General features: G+C 40.2%; 1 protein-coding gene across 3 annotated transcripts; it reads right to left on the bottom strand.

Annotated features, from left to right (window-relative positions):
• Positions 1-3,682: 3,682 nt before the first annotated feature.
• Positions 3,683-18,253, bottom strand: LOC136290705 (glycerol-3-phosphate acyltransferase 3-like). Of its 3 annotated transcripts, none has more exons than XM_066185029.1 (12): positions 17,960-18,253; positions 10,888-10,960; positions 9,108-9,378; positions 8,645-8,719; positions 8,264-8,353; positions 7,843-7,936; positions 7,437-7,552; positions 6,671-6,726; positions 6,239-6,324; positions 5,459-5,587; positions 4,945-5,024; positions 3,683-4,492 (listed from the first exon to the last, which is right to left on the bottom strand). In XM_066185029.1, the coding sequence occupies exons 1-12, from the start codon at positions 18,113-18,115 to the stop codon at positions 4,378-4,380; spliced, it is 1,341 nt and encodes a 446-aa protein (XP_066041126.1). In that variant the 5' UTR covers positions 18,116-18,253; the 3' UTR covers positions 3,683-4,377. The 3 variants fall into 3 exon arrangements, with proteins under 3 accessions (XP_066041126.1, XP_066041128.1, XP_066041127.1); XM_066185031.1 differs by having other exon boundaries at positions 6,272-6,324; XM_066185030.1 differs by having other exon boundaries at positions 8,645-8,698.
• Between the last annotated feature and the right edge of the window lie 3,752 nt (positions 18,254-22,005).

The raw sequence follows: 22,005 nt of genomic DNA, 5'->3' as shown, positions 1-22,005 counted from the left end.
AAAAAAAAAAAAAGGGTGCCCAGGGGTTAGAGTCCTACCTGATTTTGAATGAACTAGAGGACAGAAGTAGTTCTGATTTTGGTTTGTGGCAGGGAAGGGATGGCCTAGAGAAACCCCACAGAGCAAAGGCTGCTGAAACTTCAAGCAAGCACAAGTTTTTCGGGTAGTAAACCACGACCAACGATCGAAAATGCAGTGTTTGGGTTATGCAACGTTATTGCTACATTTTTGTGGAAATGGGTGAGCAGGTTTTGTGAGGAAGTTTGCTAGCAATGACTGGACGCCACCAGATGGCCCCCGTTGCACATCTCTTCTGTTGCTCAGCCATGCACCTTGAAGAGCCAGCCAGCCGGGCAAAGTCAGAGATGAGCATTTAAATGTTCCCAAATGTAAGACAGCGGTAGAAAAAGGCATTCGGAGCCAAGGGAATAAAGAACATGAGCTACACCAATCAGTATTGCAGGTACGTTACAGGGAAAGATCATTACAAAAATGAGCACACTGCCTGAATTTCATTATGGACCTAAAGGAGGACTTTTAAAAATACATGTTTTTCCATCCATACAGCTGTTAAAACAGTCATCTCTTCAAGAATTAGAAGCAGCAGCTATTTTCATTCTCTATCCCACCACATAGCAAAAAGGAGTTATTTTCATTCATTGATTCCAACCTACATTTATTTTCAACACATGGCTCATTTCCTTAGGCTCAGGTTTGGGATGCATGCACCCTGGACCACTGTGGTTTGTTTCAGTTTCCTGCATTGGTGCCACGGCAACAGTTGGCATCCCTCACACACTTCAAACACAGGTACCAGCTAGCAGCATCAAATTACAAAGCAAGGCTACCTAGAATGTAGGTCTTCCCTGCACTTATTAGCTGTACCATATTTAATTTGGAGATGAGGTCATCCAGTCAATTAAAAGAACAAGGCTCCTTGGTTAAGGACAAATACATTAAATGGTAAACAACAGAGGAAATCTGTGCTCTGGAGGAAGACAGAGCTCACAGGCTTGTGATGATACATCTTGTCTGTGTTGTTTGCACAGCTATCAGATAATAAATAAATTTTAAAAATAAAACAAGCAAAACCATTACTTACACTGACAGGGTTTGAGGGTGTAGTGGTTTGAAAGCAAAACAAATGAGAGGCTCCAAGTCAGAGATACAATTTAATAGAAAAAAAAAAAAAAAAAGGAAAGAAAGTAAACTAAAACAGATGCAATAATACAAAAGACCACTGACAGAGTCAGAATACAACCTGAGCGGAGTGATGGAAGCAGTCCAGATGAGGTGGTCTTCCTGAAGCAGTGATCCTGTAGAAAGGTCTGGTAGCTCGGGTCCTCTGGGAATCCAGTGGGTAAGCACCCCTCTGGTGTTCAGAGTCTCAGCTTATATCCAGGCTGGAATGCTTGGTTCCTCCCTCTGGGCGGAGCATCTCACAATGGGATGGTGAGTCATGTGATAAGGCCTGATGGGCCCATTAACAGGAGGTAGTCCAGGAGGGGGTTATCTGTGAGCTGTGTGGCAAAGGTGCTGATGGGCCCGTTAACAGAAGATAAGTCAGAGTGGAGGAGGCAGGGAGCACTGCCTCACCTGGTTTCAACAGTTCATGAAGATGGTGATAGAATATACTTCAACCCAGGACAGAGGGCTTTTTGTTTTTTTGCCTTGATTTGCTTTGTTTTGGGCATTAATTGCCTGATCCACCCAAATACTCCACTTGCTTCCATTTTAGCCCATCATTTGTCACAAATGAGCATGAGACCATGCTGCATTTGATCCTGCAAAGGTACATGGTAAAAAAGAGGAGCTCTAAGAGTTTAGAAGCCTGGCTCCTGCAAGACCAGTGAAAGACAAGTACAGAAGAGGAGTAACACGAGTGCAAGATCCTTGATTGTGAAAAATAAGCGGTTTGTCAGCTTCCCACTCATGTTGTCACAACAGTATGTTCTCTTTTAATGTTACCATGCCCTCCTGGTGGAAGAGGAAAACACACTTATCTGTGGAGATAATAATCAATTCCTCCATAACCTTGGCAGTCTAAGGGCAATATACAATTTCAGGTGAAAGCGATTGCCAAGGCCTCTGCTGATACATTCTGTATTTCATTTGCATTTCAAGAGAAAAGAAAGGAGGAGGTAGAAGGTAGGTAGAGAAAATAACACCAAAAATCAGAAACACTTCTTTAAAGCAGGGCAAGACAAAGTAGTTTCTATTTCAAGTCAGACTGGCATTTTTACCAGCAGCTAACACAGCACACTCCACTTGTAATTGACAAGTTTGTGGGCTCATCACTTGCTTTATACTTCCCCATTCTATATGTAACTACCCACTTCACAGTTTTCAGATTGTTTTGCTAAGACAGCCAAAAAACGGCTAAGAAAATACTGACACACCATCCTCTCACAGATGACACAATACTCATACATTCAGAGGTCTGAGCTTTACTTTTACACAACTTGGAGTCATAACCATGATGAGGATCACACATTCCAAGGCTCCTCTTGATGAGCTGGAGAAGTGTTGTAGGACAGGAAAAAAAGGCACATCGATCTCCTAATTTCTTACAGAAGCAGAAAATATCGCTTCCAGCAGTTGTTCTTTCTCTCCCCATATATTCCTGTGTCTGGCCCCTCTTTTTGCCTATTCAGTCTCCCATTTTACCTCTGAGAAGGAAGAAAGCACAGTAGTGTGGGAAGAATGCTCAACACTTGTCTTACTGCAGTCTCCGTTAGCAACTCTCAGAAATCAGTCACACAGAAAGAAAACCTCCCAGTTTTAAACTGTAGCACACTGAAAACATTTGAGTTATCAGGATTTGCAATCACATTTCTTCTAGAAAATAAATCAACAGCTTAAACAGCCCTGGAAGCACATCTTACTATAGCTGGGAGCAAGCAGACCTGTTCCACAGCAGGAGAGCCTGAAGTAATTTTCCTTCCTGCCTGGTGGCTTTCCTTTTAGCCTAGGTGGCTAAAAGCTGTGCAAAAGGCAGATTCTTCTACTGCTTACCCATGACACCAACGCTTAGACTGACTGAGCCACCAAAGAAATTCACATACCTGTAGCAATGCCAGGCTTGGCCACAGAAGAGGAGAGCTCAGTTCCGTGCTACCTCTGCACCATGCAGCCTCAGGGCAATTATCACTTCTGGTAGCCCCTCCACTTAATAGTTTTTCTAGAATCTCCAGGGCCGGGCAGAGTTGTATCTGTTCATCTGTCCCTCTATAGGATGTATTTGTGTTCACCAAGAATGATCCTCTGTCTTTTCTGAGACTTCAGCCAAAGGGCTACTGTCACAAAAACATTATTAACCGTTCTTACCAAGGTCTGTGTTAAGAGCACCTTGGCCAAAACAGCAGCTCTTTGTGTGTGTCTCACTGGGGACATTCAGATAGTCGAAGAAGCCTGATCCTTCCGTATGGGAGCTACTTACCAGGAGAGCAAATATTTTATACCAATAAAGACTGTAGGAGACTGATATACTCCCATTGGATACATCTTAAGTGCACTTGCTCTGTTCCTGGAGGATGGGCTTGCCAGAGGCCAAATCCTCAGCCTTCACATCCAGTGGTAACAGGAGCAAGCAGCTATCCAGAAATAACAGCAACAGAGGACAGTGGATGTCACATCATAGGTTTTCTTTAATTTGTGTAAAGCATACAAGCAGACTCAGAAAGGGATCTAACAAAACCACAAGATACGATTTTAAAACTCAAGACATTTTCTGTGACACTGTCCTTGCCTGTGATTAACTTACCTCAGCTTCACACACCCATGTATCAGGGACATGCCCTGGATGCTGTTCTGCTCTCTATCACAGCAGAAAACTTTCTACAATGCCATCCCTGGTCTTATGACATGGAGGAGAAAGTCAGCATCTGCTTTTTCCCTCTGACATCCAGCACTTCCTCTCCAACATGCAATTCAGAAAACATATTTTGGTGAAATGCTTCATGTCTTCTGACATCAGGAGATCTATCTCTAGAGCAACATGGTTACTGTGGCTCACAAGAATATTGCTAGTCTAAGTCCCTGAGAGAGTCTAGCAGTACAGAGATGATTTATTGTAAGTAACCATTTAAGTCCTCGAGGTTTGCAAATAATTTAAAGTGGTATTTTAATGAACATAATTAATTTTACTGAAGATCCTTCTCAGCATCAGGGAGAATTTTATTAGCATATTTTATGTTTTTCTATTTATAAAATTATAGTACTTTGCTTTAAATAAGGATATCTCTTTATGGTTTCCCTGCTGTGTCACATGCAAAGTACCTTACAGGGACAGAAGGAAAACATATTTGGTTTAATATAAAACCAGTCTATTTTCTGGTAGAGATAGGTCATGGAAAAATGAGATAAAATAAATAGCAGTTAACAAACATTTCCGTTTCCCACAGATCCATTTTCTATTACTATCTGGCAATATTTTTTCTGTTGCTCTTCCTTGAAAGACTCTTTGACCTTTTTCCTTTTCAGTCCCCCATCCCTGAAAGATACAGAAAAGAAACAGCCTTAAACTCACTTCAGGGTCAAGGCAGGAAAACATAACTATATTTAGACTACATAGTCAAAGCAGTTTCCACTCCTAATGTTGACTTCTGTAAGACAATGCTAAGTGATTTATACTGCCAAGACTTACCACACCACAATGCCCTTCTTTTAACCCAGCATTTAACAGGAAAGTAATTAATTTTCACCTAATACTGCCTTCTGTCTAGATCCACCTGTCAGCTCTATTTCTCTCTATCTACTGTATTATTCTAATGTAATTGTTCAAGTAATAAAGTAATATTTCCTGAATCAGAGTCAGTAAGAGTGATGGACTACAGTAAGAGTGATGGACTACAGTGCAAACAAAGCAGGTTTTAAAGGATTCCATGCTAATGTTTCAGGTTACAGAACACCTTTAAAAACAATTCCAGAGGTGTTGCTTCTTACCAAGGGAGCACAGACATTCCTGCCTGAGCAGCAACGGCAGCCTTGACTCTGTCAGCAAAGTGAACAGCATCTTCTTCTTCCTGAAAAAAAAAAAAAAAAAAAAAAAAAGAAGAATTAAAAAAGAAGAATTATGCTTTACAACATAGACATTTTCTCTGTGCCTCACTTAAACAGATAGCTTTTGTCAGACAGCAGGCACTGGGGTTTATGCCAGACCCACAAACTGAATGTGAGCTGCAGGGCACTTCCAGCTGATCCCAGTTTTTGGTGCCAAAAAGAACTACATGGGAGGCTCTCTGGTTTCTGGGACAACCTCAAACAACACACAGTGTGAGGTCCCAGGTCTGGACAGAACAGGGGATGCATCCCACATAAATCCATGCTCGCTTAAAATTAAGACTGGCCTTTGTCCATTAAGTTATCAGTAAAGATTCAGAACACCTCGTGTAGTAATGCAGACCTCCTTCAGACAATATTTCACAGGCACTCTCAAAACATACAAAAGGGTAAGAACCTCTTTGACCATCGGTGGGAGGTACCATACATTGCAGACAATAGCCCAGCTGGTTAACACATTAAAAGCATAGGTCATCATGGAATGCTTTGTGCTGTTCCAGAAGGCATCGCCAAAGCGGGGGTCATACTGGAAGACAAGAAGAATAAGCTGCCTTGGTTCAAATCACATAAACCGCTTTTTTTTTTTTGGCTACAAACTCACAATTCAACTAATTAAATAAAGGGCAAATCTAATCACACCTCCAGAAAGCATCAGTAAATTCAGACTAAGGCTCCAACATTTATTACAACTTTCTAACAGTTAACCTCTACAAGTAATGCATGACCCCAAACTGTGACAGACTTGTTGAAACACAATAGCAAAAGATTTATTTAAAACATAAAATCTTGTCATCTACAGATACGCTGACAACAAAGGTTTCCTTGACAATGCTCACACCAGTTTTAAAAGCTTCCATAAGATCAGGCAACACTATAGTTCCAGAAAAAGTAACTGATATTTCCAGACCTAGAGTGACCTGGCTAAAGCTACTCAGAAAGACTTGAAAGCACCAAGAAAACTACCTTTATCCTCAGAGCACACAAGAGCCAGGACAGAAATTACATGTTTCCCATACTGCTTAAAACAAACCACAAGTTTCTGTCTCTCAGGGCTTATTCAGTACTTTATGCACGCCAAACATATCCCTTTTCAAGGCTTACACATGAACAGCTTCTCTGACATGAGAAGCGTTTGCAAGCAATCCTTCCAGGTTTGCAAAAAATGCAGTTACAGTACCTTGATTGCTACTGGATGGATGGTTCCTCCTACCTCAAAGCTTCCCTTCTTAAACATCATTACGGATGTGTTGTTAATGCAGGTGCCTGGTCAGAATTAAAATAGATGAAAGGCTTAATCCATTCTGAGAAAAGTATCAGGAAATGAATCCTAAACTGTCTTAAGGAGACTTAGTTGTTAAAGGAGAAAGTTAGCTTTAGTTCTGGAACATAATCCCAGAGCCTTGTATGTCTTCATTATGTTATATGCTAAAGTAAATAAACCGTCATAAGCTGTTGTAAAATACTAGAACCTGACTTTTAAAATCTCACAAGAGTTAATTAATTCTACAAACTAAAAACAAACACCTCACTTCTAAAGACTGAACATAATAAACTGCACTCAACGGCAAGAAATGAGAAGAGCAATAAAATCAATACAGTTGCTTCCTACCTTCTGGGAAAATTAAAATGGGTAACTTGGCCTTATCTGCAATGTGTTCTCTAATTCTGTGGAGAGAAAATGAAATTTTAGTGTATACTTCATGTTTATGTTTGTCCAAGAATCTTGGAATCTTGGAATCCTGGAATCCATTACCTCTCACACAGAAAAAGAAAAGCCCTTGCCCAATTCCCCTTTGCTGAATCAGTTGCCTCAGCTGGAATATATTCTGGTTTCAGGTCTTTATCTCAGTATCTCCTGTTAATTAAAAAAGTAGGTTTTCTACAAAGCTTCAAACAAGATATGAAGTTCCATTTTACCATTCTAACCAGAAAATGGTGGTACTTGAAGCGTGTGAAAATAACTTCCCAGATTGCAGCTATGAATGCAGTCAAACTTTTCTTTAGACTGAAATATATTCCAAATTTCTAATTTCCATGATTTTTAGGTTCACAACATCAGTTTTGCATGTATCTAATGATTCTCCACATTTAGTTAAGTGACAGGTCACTATCTTACTACATTTGCTGCATCACTTAAAACACAAATATCACCACTAAGCAGATTGCTGACACTGAAATCTGTCATTTTCCAAGACAACTGCCTTTCCTACATCTCTAAGAGCATGGAGCTCCTCTTCAGCCTGCATTAAAGAACCAAATCAAAATACCATACATCACAAAAACGAAAAAAGAAAACTGATGACAAAAAAATGACAACACTGATGACAAATTACCACACCTGACCAGTCAGTGAAGCAAACACCACACTACCTTACTTTTTCCTCACCAGGTGACGGTCATTCATTTCCGAGCGTTCAAACAAGACATGCTGAGAGGTTTGCATGCAGGATTTTTGAATGAGTCCCAAAAGCCCTCCATGTACCTGGCCAACCTGCAAGCCCAAAAGACACTTGTTGCAAAGCAAACACCCCCATACACACTTAAATGATTAAATTCTAAACACAGACGCAACCATTTCTAAGCTTATTGGCAAATTATGCCAATCCCCTGGGTCACAAATGTCCACACACCTGCCTGCATCTGTTTTTTTTTGCAGTCCAGAATGCAAGTCTGAATGCTGTCAAACCCCAGTCTTTCTACCAAGAAGTTTATCCTCTTACCCAATACTATATCTACGGGCATCTCAACATTACTGTTATTTACCAACTGTCTTGTTCATACCAAGGAATAGCATCCATCACTGGCCAGGATTAGGACATCCAGTGGAGATGTGTGGTTGGCTACACAGATGCCTCCTTCCTGTGGTTTGTTCTCCCTGCAATGACAACCATAAAATTAATTAGTTAATGTTTGTTCTCCAGACTACAGACCCAATCAGGTGGCAAGCACTGAAAAATATCTAAGTGTCTGAAGACAGTACTACATCATCTACAAACACCCTGCCAATACACAACAGGAAACACAGGAGGGCATGTGAACATCCTGACAGAGTCTGGATGATCCAAGCAGCTTTTCGGATCAACTTGTACTATCACGAGGTACCCAGGCAGTAATGGAACAAGAATCCTGCTCCAAAACTTGTGATGTTAAATACTGCAAGAAACAAATTCCAGACTAATAAGGGCAATGTGGCAGCACTCACCTGTTGTGGAAATGAATAAGGCCACTCAGACTTCGGACACCTAAGGTGGCACAAATCATCTGGACCTGGTTGCTCAGCCAGCCTTTAAGTCTAAAAGAAATGAAGCCATAGATACATTTCCAGTTCTGTGGAGTCACGCAGGCAATGTAAACTCTCTGAATTATCCCCAACTGCTGTCACTACAAAGACCATACTAAGGCTTACACTGCATGTCTGCTTTCAGATGCCATTGCTGTAACACTCTCACAACAATTTCACAGGAGAGAAAATGTCACCCCATGATACTCCACATCTCTGGACTCCAGCAGAGTGTTCCAACTACTAGTTCAAATCCTTAAAGAAATACAGAAGAAATTGAAAGAGCCCTCAGAAAACACCTACCTGCCATTTGGAAACTGTCCTACTACTGTAGAGGCCAACACCAGCAACAGGATGCTGAAAACAGACAAGCAGATGCTACAAAGTAAAATAATCTTAATTAAATGCCAGGAAGCAAAGCTGGAGGGGTAAGCAAGAAGATATTCTTATTTGGCCCTTTGATCCACTTCACAATGCTTCCTTCCAGCAACAATAGCATTTAACTAGCAACAAACCACTAGCTAACTAGCACGCAAAGCCCTTAATCCAGCTTTGCTGGATTTTAAAAGCAAATTAATTACTAATAAAACATATGGAACGTTAGAAATTTACTTTTTTTTTTTTTTTAAGGGATATTGGAGTTTAGATGGCTCCTTGAAAAGGTCATGCCAGGTTCTCTTTCCTCTGCTAGCCAACAGTATATTATTTCACGGCTTCTGTAAAAAGTACCATGAGAAACGATCCCAGCAATCTCTGTGTGGCTCACCGGAAAGGCAGCAGGAGGCAATACCGAATCAGGATGCCAGTGACCCACACAGCAGCCAGTTTCCAGCTGACATGGTGCAGGTTGGCATTGGTTCTGCTGAGGAGATTCCAGGACAGCAGCTCCTCGGAGCAGAACCGCCGAGTGACTTCATCTTCCGCAACTGCCTCGCAGCCCTTCTTGGAGAAGTACATGACATCAGCAAGGCTGAAACCTCCTTGGCACCGGCCAACGACCTCCTCTTCCATGGGGGTCTCATCTCTCTGGATGATCCCTGCATGAGGAAATGAGCCTTCCTTCCACATGGTGAAATTAACAGTATGGATTCCAAAGGGAGTAAAATACATGTGCTTTTTAGAAACAGCTCTCCTCCTACTCAAGCACCATAATGGTATTGCTGTGCCTCATTTACGCACTGACAGTTCATTCCACAAGTCACTTCTCTAATCCTACGCCATATAAAGCCTCTAAACTGCTGAAGAAGGGGAAAAGGATTCCAATCAAGCTGCAAATAAAACCTTGAGCACAACACCTACTTCATTGTCATTTACTAAACAACATAGGCACCCACACCTAGAAATGTCACCAATACACTCCCAAGATGGCACATCCCTCATGGTGCCCTGACTCAAATTCAGGCAGAGTTTGTTGTTCTTGCTGCTGTTGAATAGCTTTATTGTTTCCCAGCTATAAAAACCACCTTCCTCTGCACTGTTTTTTTTTCTTGGAACCTTCTATCTTCCCCCATCCATTCTTCATTAACGGTCACTTCACTACCAAGAAACTTGAAAGTGCCTGGATTTCCCCTCCAGACATACAAAGCATTACACAGACACATTATGCAGCAAGAATGACAACACATTCTTGCTCTGCTATTTGTAAAATCACACCCCTTAGGACAGCCACACTGCAAGTCTCAGATACCTGCAGAGGTCACTCTGAGACCAGTTTCTTATCTGGCTGGTTACAGTGACTAAAATTCTCCTGGTTCATACCAGCTAACACTTGACTTTTTTGTCTGCCCCTCCCTCCCCTTTCTTATTTTTTTGAGGGGGCATATTGAATAACATTAAATATGCATTATAAAAATACACTTAATTTATCTTGCTCAACCTACCTCCCCCTGATCAGAATCACAAAACTTGCCCCCATCTGCACTTCACTAAAACCTTCAACTTCCAGGAAATCATCACACCAGAGAATTATTAGCTGACCAACCAAGCAGCCTACAAGACTAATGACTAAAAATGGCACTACAAGTAAAAGGATAACTATGAGAATTTAACCCTTTGGTCAAAGAAGAAAGGAAAAAATACTTGGCAAAAAAATTATTTGCATTTAATCCTCATGTCTAGAAAAGAGTGCAAATTGTAACTGTGATCCGTGGGATGCTGTAACTCTTTTACTTGAGAGACCCTGGATTTTGTGCATGCTAGGAGTTACAAGAAGCGAAAGATAACCATGCAGAGCCATGTCAAGCACAAAGAACACTCATTCCTCCCAGTCCTGTAAAGAGAGAGCTGATGGAGCCAGAAAGCAAAAAACACTTATGAAAACAGGGATGCTTCCCAAATGCTTATCAGCAATATCTTTCTATACCAACCCTAGTCTCTAATTCCTTTTATTCACAAAACTCAGAGATTATCTTTTTTATAACATGCTTACGTAGGTTTGTAACTTCAATGGATATTTGCTCATCAAACTCCTTTCTAAGTAAGATTTTGAAATAGTTGCCTTTTTACAAGATAAATAGTGCTGTGTCCCCTTCATCCAGAGATCTTACCAGTGGAGATTAAATTTTCAAGTGCCATCGCCTTCTGCTTTTTTACTCCCTCCTCAATCTGCAGGGTGGCCCACTGTTCCCAAAACAAGAAAAGTAGATGTTGATGGTTTTCATTTCATCATTTCCAGACATTCTGTAGTTACCTCAGGTGAACAGTCTGAGCCTCTTTTACTCCTGCCAGGTCTAGGATTTTCATTTTTCAAATTCAGCCTGAGGGTGCCCTGCATGCCTCTTGTTTAATTTGTTACATAGACTACCTTTCGCCATTTCCAAGAAAAATTGTTTGGCTCAAACTTCTTCTCAGAACACAGGCAGTTGTTTTTATCTGGGGGTCCAACAAATTACTGAGTTACGTACGAGACTGTAAGATTCAACGTGTCCAAAACTCTCTCTTCTCCAGTTAGCTTCAGGCAATAGCATTATACAAAATAATATCACTGACATTAGAGACATGACAGAAAAATAGATGTAAAAAATGGATTTTAAAGAATAAAAGAGATTACCTCATTTTGAGGGCATTCAGGTGGTTGCTATTGGCAGAAAACAGAGCTGGCAACATTTGGTATAAATAGTATTTCAGAAGGTAACAGCTTTGGTAAGGAGCTTTCACCCTTCCCTGTAGTAACTTTTTTTGAGCTAAACCGTTTCTTCTCCTTGTATAGAGCATCATAAAACTCTCCATTAGCAAAATCAAATATAAAAGTAGGCCTGATTTTTGAAGTTTTCCTAGTTTTGAATGTTTTCATCATACATACATAGACATATAAATAGTAGCTCAATAATAACTCTCATAAGTACTAAAATTTGGCTGTATTTATGTCAAGGTACCAGGCCTAACAAAGGGCACAGGATGCTTGAGTGTAGGCTCTGCTCATTATAAAAGGCTCAGTGACCTACTTCATTTATGCCTTCACCTGCTATTAAGGGTTCCCATCAACAATAGATAAGGATAATCCATCTGCTTCATATAAACTCTTGCTAAACACTCTATTTCCCTCCAGCTGAGATGTGCAGCCACACAAGTCACCACAAAGCTGATCTCAAATAGTCTTCACTACATTACAACGTCTCGTGTGCAAACACCAACCAGCTTTTTGCCATCCTTTAGTTTTGCATGCTCTCTACCAGCTCCTTCTGTAGCTATTAAAGTTAAGCCAGTAACAAAATGGACACTTTGCCTTGACATAACTATGATATTTTAGTTACCTTTAGCTGATATTTATTTTTTACCAGCCATCATAAAATAAAAGAAAAAAGTGAAGGCAGAATAAGTTTTGATGTGGTAATTTGAACTCCATACAAGCCATCTTTGATAACACCATAAAGCAAACAACCCCCAAGAAAAGGAATTTAAAAACCCGCACTGAAGACCATGATCTTGTCTATACTTCCCAATTATTCTCCTGAAAAGGTCAACAGGTACATCATCTCTCTCAATCTTTTGCAACATATGGAGAGTCATTCAGAATGGTGGAGCCAGGGGATGTCATGAAAACAGCAGCCCACACACTGAGAAATGAAATAACTTACAGAACAGGTACAGGAACGTTGCAAAAGAGAGTAAAGGCAGATGCGGCAAATTTAACCTTTTCACAAAATACTGCTGGTCTTCATCCCTTCCCCAACGTCCTTTAGGATAGTTGCATGGCATGAGGGAGGAAAAAGTATAAAAGATTTGAGACTGACAAATAAAGCCTTCTGCCTTAGTCCCTGCTTTCCTGTCTACCACCCTTATCTTGCCTATCCTTGTCCTCCTACATAAAAAAGCACCTGTCAGCTGGCCAGCACTGCTAGAAATGAGCTTGCTCATACTGTCCTGAAGGATCTGGAATACCTCCAAGAGGCTGGCTTTTGATACCCAGATAGAAAAAGGGTGACATCACTGACAAAGCTGACTCAAAAAATACACATTAACTAATCTAAATGAGCAAGACAAGTCAAAACCAAAAAAATTTATAAAGTTTACTAGTAAATGATAAAATCTAGCCTTCTGCCATAGAGAAAGAGTGAGGCAAAAGTGGCAGGCTTTAGCTAAACAGTCAAGGCTACAAAGGCAGTGTCCAAGAAGATGAGGAAGAGCTTTCAAAGGCTGAAGAGTTACACAAGGCTCATTATCTTTGAAAAGAGCTGGATGAGATGGATTAAGATAGGCATTTAAGAAGTCTGCACTGACACAGAGCAGATGCTTAAGGAACAGTTACCCACCTTCTCTTCTATTGCAAGAACTAAGGTTTACCATGGGAAAGCTTTGGATAGAGTGTGTGAGCAAGAAAAAATGTAATATATTTCCACAAACCATCACAGGACACAAAATTTTCCTAACACTTGGCTTGGGAGGCTGAAGCACAGGCAGTGAGGAGGGAACACAGCTGTACAGTCACACAGACATTGAAATTGAATTGACCATGTCAAATTGAATTGACACCTGTCAAAGCCATCTGTCTGAGTCAAACTCTGGATTAACTAACTCTGGAGTGGCTGTGTTGTTCTGCATTGGGTAGCATCTGTACGTATAATTTGTTTTTAAAAAATGAAATAAGGCTTTGTGATCGCCTTTGTTTTGCACAGTATTGAGACAGAGCTGTCACGCTGGTCTTTGTTGCAAAACAGTAATGAAAGGATGTTTTAAATACCTTACAAAAAAACACAGATGTTGCAACTAACACAGAATTTAAGTATTAAATGTAGCAACTTCATTCCTATGTTTGCTGACTGAATGAGAACTCAGGTGTTGCACTTTCCTCACTCCCATTTCTGAAGCGATAAGGACACAAGGAGTCCAAACACCACACAGTTGATCCCACCTGCAATACTGACAACTTAACTCCAACAGTCCCTGTGTTTGAGCTTCCTGTAATTAAATTCTAAACAAAATGAGGGTGCCCAATACTTCATTATGTTAATTACTGTCTTCACAGGACATGACATGAAATACAATGTGAAATATTAATTTCCTGAAATCTCATTTCTTGCAGGATTATTTCTCCCTTTTCCCTTTCAAGTACAGCTCAGTACTCCATTTTTCCATACTATGTAATAAGTCAGTTTTGCCTCGCTCCCTGTATTTTACTACCTCTTCTCCCATATTCTCACAAAAGGTTTCTCTAATCACTCATTATATGAACTTTTCTCACTCTTCTCCTCACGTTTGACAAAAGGCTTTGGGGCAATTCCTCTATGTAAAATCTTCCACTACAGTGGCAAAGAGAAGGCTGGTAGGTTTTCAGCACAAACTAAAATCACCATCTAAGATCAAGCACTTGTCACCTCTTCATCCAACAATGGTTTCTGTCTGGCCTCGTTTCCCCTTGCCTATCACAAACATGAAACCAGATCAAAGGGTGTGAGTGTTACACTCAGTGTCAGAGAGAATATGACTGTCCACCCTCAGGTTGTGAAAAGGGCTCACAAATCTCCTAGCTGCTCCATAAGGATTAATGAAATGGGTCGAGAAGGGTTTGTCTGGGATAAAAGCACAGGTATAATTTGTTTGGGTTTTGATGGACAGGCCAGCTAAGGATAACCATGTATTTAAAAGCACAGCAGTGCAATTTTTAACCAGCAGAGGTATCTGCAACATGTGCCATACTCCAGTAGGAGTTTACAGCATATGAGCTACCTCCATGCACAAGTGAGCTCTCAATGCAAAAACTACTCACAATTTTTACCTGGCTGATTTCTTTTTCTCAAGAAGCAACAATGCTCCAATTTCATACACAAGTTCAGATCTTGTAAAACTCGAGAATATTTCCTGGCAAATAGAGCTGTGCTGTTTAATGTGTTTCTTTGACTTTTCACAGGGCTCTGAGAGCACAGCATAAATTTCATCCTAGCAAATGCACCTTCTTTTGCAATCACTGGAGTAACATCCCTGGCACAGCTTTGCTACTATTTTCATCTCCAACAAACCCCAGGACAGACAAAGCTCAGAGAAAAGACATCATTTACAAATAAAAGTTTACAAGCACATGTGAAAGGATATGTATATTTTGTTAGGTAACAAAACCCAAACCATGTTCACTGTTATCATTTCCAGAAATATTTGAAGGATAAATTAAGGGTAATAATAATAATAATATGGGCTAACAGATATGCAATTGAGAAATTACTGTATTGGAGGTCTTTTGCTATTATATTATCCATATGTTCTCAAAAAGGCTCCCCCCCCCCAAAAAAAAAAAAAAAACCCATACAAAAAATCAACCAGAAAAAGCATCTGCAAATAAAACAGTCACCCCAAATTTTCAAACCTTGAATCTTGCTTTTATAAAATGATTAATTTTCTTTCTAGAATAACAGATATCTAGATCCCTTGAGAGAAAAGCAGCAGAGGATAAAAATTATTTCCATACATGATTACATCTTCCCCATTTATTCCAATCACCATTCACAGTGCTAAAACATTTCAGTGACGTCAAGATATCAAAGTGACTTATCTCATCATATGCCACCATTACTCATTGCTTAGTGATAGATCTGAAAACTTAAGTTTTATTCTAAAACACCTTTTTTTGCTCCTAACAAATTCAGTAAGGTTTAAAGATACACTTGCTTTGAAAACAAAACTTTAAAAAATATTTTTTGACTTTGAAGTCCTTGATTTCAGTCTCCACTCTTCTATTTTTCTCAAGTTGCCAAAACATGGAGGAAAATAAAACATGTTTTCCCTCTGCTCAGCTGTAAGAAACAGATATAAAGAAACTCCTCAGGTGAGAAGTTTTCTATGAATTTTGCTGGTCTACATAACAGACTAAGCCAAATGCAACACAATGGAGAGACCAGCCATAGTTCTCAAGGCTGGATTTTTGCTGAAGCATCACCCAGTTGTTTGGCACTTTCTAGAGCAATGATATTCCTGCAATATAGTCAGTAGTGTGCTAATACATGACTAAGCATCTTCAGCACTCCCAGCTCAGCTCTCTGGGAAGACATCCTGTTTCACCATTCCAGAGGACAACAAGAACCATGGATGGTCTCTGTGAATTATTCCACTGGCAATATTGCAGGAACACACTACCACAGCTAGAAACTACTCAACACCTCCCTAGGCTTTCAATGTCAGGTTGTTCATATCTCAAGCACACCTGCTTTAAAGCTGACTTATCCCAACCTGCAATTTTGGCCATACTCTGGTGAAAAAGCCCCAGGACTCCAAGAATAGGCCCAGCAATTCCATGCACAAGCTTTAACCCAGCATTTTCCAGTCCTGCTCTTCCTTCCAAAGAGCCTAGTGGGCCACATTACAAGCAAAGGGGACCTAACGTCCCCTCCATCCTTTCTCCTTCCCATTTCCCACCAAGATGGCTCTTAGCTACTCTTGTGGCACAATGAGAATCATTTGTCAATACTTCAAATAAAACCATTGGAATTAATCGTAAGATGAAAACAGAGGAAACTCCTTTTTTGCCCACAGGACAATTAGGGAACAGCTTTGAACTAAAGAACAAAATGAGTCAGCCTAAACAGCAGTGTGTGGAATTGTGCTGTTCCTGTTACTAGCTGCTGTGGCAACAGGGAGCTAGACACAAAAGGCTATAGCTGATCACATAACAATTAACTTATTTATTTTTCAATACATTGATCCTCCACATTGTGAGCATGGAATTATCATGCTCATAACCTGTTACAAAAACTGTGGAGAGAAAAATACTTAATGTGCTTTACGAAAGAGAAGCACCTTCCTACATCAAGCACACACTGAGTGGGCCAAATGTCTCTTGAAGTAGGGAAATGCACAGGGAAAACAAAACCCCAGAAATTATTTTGATGCCCACCAACTGCAGCAGCAAAGCTGTCCAAAGGCAGGTTGGATATGAGAGTAGCTCTTAATCAGGGTATGAATAAGAATTTAATTAGCATACCACTGGCTGATTAAAAGATATTTCACATATAAAGGCCAGTATTACATACAGCCACCTCAGGCAATCGTTGCCCGCTGACACCAGTATCTGAAAAAAAATAAGTAACCCCTAAATTTTGCAGTCATGTGCACTATGCTAAACGATGTTCACACAGCTGAAGACAGATACTGCCTAACAGCTCTTAATCACTATTAAAACAAATGAAACAAACTAACAACCTCCCCCAAACCTACAAATAAACATCCCCCAAACAACAACAAACAAAAGAGAACATAAGAAGAATAGACAGAATTGGCAAGATAAGATGGTCATGATATTAACTGTATCACAGTGTTACAGATGTGTTCTACTCCAAAACAGATTACTCCAAAGGCTTAATAATAATAGCAACAATAATAGTAACATGTTTGCTGCCACAAGTAGAAAGTATATTCACAGAAAGCAGGTTTTTACCAGAAGCACAAAGTTAATCTGCTGGACAATGGAAATGCTTCACTGTTTCATATGATGAATTCACAGCACCTACTTCTGGTTAATCATGGATATCAAAAGTCAAACTTGAAACACTAAATGGGATTCTGTCTTATAAAAAGCCCCAGCAACCTTTTACTGATAGAAGCAGGATCAGGATCTTAGCCGTGATCTGTTTATCTCTAGAAAAATGACACTTAGACGGCTACACACAGATTACTTTAAGTCTTGTGCAGCAGAATTTGTAACTGCTGGATCCCCCAGATTTATAACTGAGTGAAGCAAACACACAGCATCAGTGTTCCTACCTGGAATATTAATTCCATGGAATTAAAATAATCCAAATAAAACCACTGAAACTTACATACATCTAAAATACATGTTTTTATTACTTACCAACTCCCACAAACTAATAGATCTTTTTCTTTATACTTGACTTGTCATGAGTATTCAACTTGCATGAAGCATTCTAACAAGCATGAACTAGAATAAAGCATCATGGAATCTCTACTTTAACCCCCCAAAACCTCAAACCAGTAGCAGATTAAAAGCCAGCACATAATTAGATATCATTAAAGACACCCCTCAAAAGATTATCAAATAGAGTAAAGCTGCAAAAAACACATGCAAATTAATGAATTTTTTTTCTGCTGACTTTTATGGCATTTCTATCAAATCTACAGATTTTTTTTTTATTAAATGTGTCCTGTAGCAAACACATACCTTTTGAACCCACTTACCTCTAACATTTTAATTACAATTTTCACATAGAAATGAGAAATCCCCAGTGACACTCGAAACATCGAAGGCAACAAAATTAATGCCACAAACAAAATCATCCAGACAGACAAAACCTTGCCCTCTGCAAGGCTATGGCCTTCTCTGTTTTCTTCCATATTTGCTCCTCCAAAATGCCAACCAGCTGCCTTTCTGAGAATATATGCTCATTTGTAGTGGAGAATCTAGCAAGATTCAAGAGACAGAGGCAAATAAAAATTACACATTCTAAGAGCCAAAGCTGTCTCCAGCAAAAGGCTGTTGCTCACTGAAGACTGTCACTACTGATACTCTCAGTGATAAGGTAATTTCTACCCTTTGTCCCGCCCTAACTCCACCCACTCGCTTGTAATTGATAAGCATTTGCTAACCAGAGGGGGAAGAAAGAAAAAACATGAGAAGTAATATTATATGTTAGATAATTAGATGCTGCCAATAAGGAACCATGTCAATGTGACAGCTGGTTTTCACAAGGTGTCCTGCCAATAAATTACAATACAGAACCAGGTGGGTGTGCTTTTCAGACTGCCTAAAATCTTCTCTTCTAAATCTTATTAATACACATGAAGCATTTCTCCAACTGACATTTGCACAAATCTGTGACTTATTCAGTCAGATTTTCTATTTCATGGTGAGATAACAGCGTTGTTCTGATATTTGAACAAATGAATGAAACAGAAACTTGAGGCTCAAGTCAGCCTTTTTCTATTTTATTTTATTTTACTTTACTTTATTTTTTAATAACATGTATGAAATGAAGATGCAAGTTTCAGCAGGCAAGGATTGAGAAGTCAATAAACCTGCTCCCTCCACTCTATCAGAAATTTGCCAAAAAGCCTGTATTACAGGGTTACAAAATACACCGTGGTGAAGTAACAAGCCAACTATCTTTGCACCTATTCAACTACAGAATGGAAATGCAATAGATAATCCTGTTTCTCCTTCTAGCCTATCAAATTTCAACAATTTAATTCAGTGTTTTTTAGAAAATACTCAGCTCAACCCCTTACAGCCACCCCTCTCCTGCCTTTTTGTGTGCATCACAGACAATACAAAGGTGAATAACTCTAGAACCTCAGGGGAGCCCACCAACTGCTTGTTTCCAACCTTCCCACAGAACAAATTAATCAGCCTTGGTGGAATGAGCATTTAGGGCACAACTTCCAAGACAGTGACATGCCGGTCCACAAAAGATCTTCCCTTTGCCAATACTTACATTGCTGTGTTTGTCTGAAGTCGAGGCTGTCCTTTTGAAATATTCCCATCCCCAAGTACCATTGCTTGGTTTGTGTCATGAAGCAGCTGGATTCCTTAAAAATGGAAGCAGCCCCAAGGATGCTGTGTAAAATGTGCACCCAACACTGTCCAGGCAGTAAGAGAAGCACAGCTGTCAGAGGGGGCTGCACCACCTCTAACTTACAACACACACCAGGCACCAGCACGCAGACACCTGGCACTCGCAAGTCCATGTGAATCCATGGCACGCTTGTTGTGCCACACAGTGAGTCAAGTAGCCTCTGTACCTTCAGATTTGCTGCTGCATGACATCCCTCAGGTCTTTCAAAGTACATTGCAATCTTTTCCAGCAACGTAACTTCTCTTTTGCATCTTTTCGTTACTTAGCTTCTTTACCTTCTTTACTATTCTCACCCGTTGCTGGCCACCTTCCAAGCCTTCTGTATCCTCTACAAAACATCACTGGGTTTTTTTTCTTTTTAAATGTTCCTGTCTTCCCAATGCTCTTTCTCCCAGTGGCACCCTTAAGCCCCTCACTCTCCACCCTGCTGCTGCCAGGTACACCATTAACCACTATTTCTCAGCTGCCCCTCAAAAAGGCTTCTCTAGGAAAAATGCTCCATTGTAAAACAGCTTTGCTCACCCATTTCTCTTTAGCTACCATTCCTTATTCTCCTTTCTGGTCTCTTCCTCAAGTGGCTTACCCAGCTAACACACATTCCCTAGCGTGGCCTGTGGTGGAGAGCTGGAGGAGAGGGCGTTGATCCACCTGGCAGCACCTGTGGATAGCTGCCATCAGCCTCGGCACGGGGGATCGGTATGCACATCGTCTGGGTGCTAAAAACCCCGTGGGCGGGAGGGTGGAGGTAATTTCTGGGACCTGATTTGAGGCAGGAAAGGTGGGCAAAATGAAGTATTGCAAGGAACAGGAAGATGTGGTGACTCACTTGGTGGGATGCCTCAGCAGTAAGTTTAGGCACACAAGACAGATCATTTCTAAAAAGCATAGAGAGGAAGACAGACTTCCCTAGCTGGGTGGGAGGAAGAAGTTTCCTCTCCTGGGTAAGAGAGAGTTGTTTTTCATCCTGTGAAACCATACAAAGAAAGAACTGAAGAGTTTCTAGTAGCCTCTCTATTGAGGTGGTCAAACCATCCAGCCCAAAGGTACTACAAGATCTATATGGCCAAGGCTCTTCTTACACTTATTCTTTGCCTTATCACTTTGTACCTCCCAAAATAATGAAAACCATTTCGATGTTCTTACTATTCTGTTACCATTGATGTCATGTGGTTTGGAGAGAAAAAGAAGCAATCAAACACACAAATAATAAAGCCTCCACCTTAACCACTCAAACTGGGAACGAATTCAAAATCAAGGAGATTCTACACATCTACCTATTAACAGTAAGGAATAAAAATTCTAATTTGATGGAAAATTGTCCCAAAACCCACTAAGGAATGCCCCTGAGTACTGGAACTTGTCCAATCATGACCAAGGAGTTCAATCTTGTTGAATTTCTGCCAAAAGTGGCTGCCAAAGCTTTTAAAGAATCTTTCTGCTCTTGAGACCATGAGCATAAAAAGAACTGAGACATGGTGGTCTAAGGACTGTATGTCTTAACTCCAAAGCACTTGAGACTACTATAGAAGTGTATATGGATTTGAATTTTACCTCTGCCCTGAATTAAGGTAATGAACTTGCTCATGATGTGAAGAAGAAAGGAAATCTTTTATTTCTCCAGGCTATTCATAACATAGCTTCATATTTTTTGGTCAGAAATTTGGCATAGCTTTTTTCACACTATCACAATAACTGATTTATTATTGTTGTTGTTGTTATTATTATAATTATTTCTTCAGAAGAGCCATGAAATTTCATTTTTGTTAAAATCTAATGTGAATAAATATGCATCCAACACTAAGCTGAATAACTACAGTATGTAATGTGGCTACATACATTTCCTTAGCAAAATAATTTCTTTCAGAATTAGTTGTGCCATCCACTGACTAAACAGAGATTCTGCATGCCATTCTTCTGCCCTTTTTGTCCCTCCTACCAACAGCCAGCCTGCTGCAATCACATCTGCTTTGAAGCTGTGAGAGAGGCTTTATCTGGAAGTGGGAAGGTATTGCAAATAATTCAAATAAACTTGCAGCAACAGAATGTAGCACTCATTTGTAAGGTCCAGTAAATAACAGATGATAAATTTATACCAAATAACCACAAGTACTTTTTTATGATGAAGTAACCCGTATGTCAGGAAAAGCCACCAGAAAATGTGCAAAACTCTCTGTCCATTTGGGAGAATGGAATCCAACTTAGAAGAAAGTGATGTGGGTGACAGAGGAGGAATCCAAAAGCAAAGCTCCCTTAAATTTAACGACTCTCAAATTGACACCCCAAGCATAAGAAATTCACTTGAAACAATTCCTGGTCTCCTAAGGAAATGACAAGGAGATGAAACAGGCATCAGCTGCCTACTCTATGTTTCTAGATCCCTTGAGGTCATTCTACTAATTTCATATTGCAAAACATTGCCTATTGCCTAACTGCCAGTTGTCGGAGGGAACCGGAATTACGACCCATTTATTTTTTCAGTGCAAGAAGAAGCAAACACAACACTGACCTGTGTCTATCTGTGGTGCCTTACATGGAAGGGTTAAATCAGTTATAAACAGCCCTTTCCTGCACAGCAGTGGTTATACAGCAGTCAGCTTTTAAGCAGGTTCATATTCACTGTGAACAGACAAAAAACTGCAGTGGGAGGTGACA

Source organism: Chamaea fasciata, unplaced genomic scaffold, assembly GCF_029207755.1.
Source record: "Chamaea fasciata isolate MVZ Bird 193981 ecotype frontalis unplaced genomic scaffold, bChaFas1.0.hap1 SCAF_6, whole genome shotgun sequence".
Classification (NCBI taxonomy): Eukaryota; Metazoa; Chordata; class Aves; order Passeriformes; family Sylviidae; genus Chamaea; species Chamaea fasciata.
This window is presented reverse-complemented; position numbering and strand designations above follow the sequence as displayed.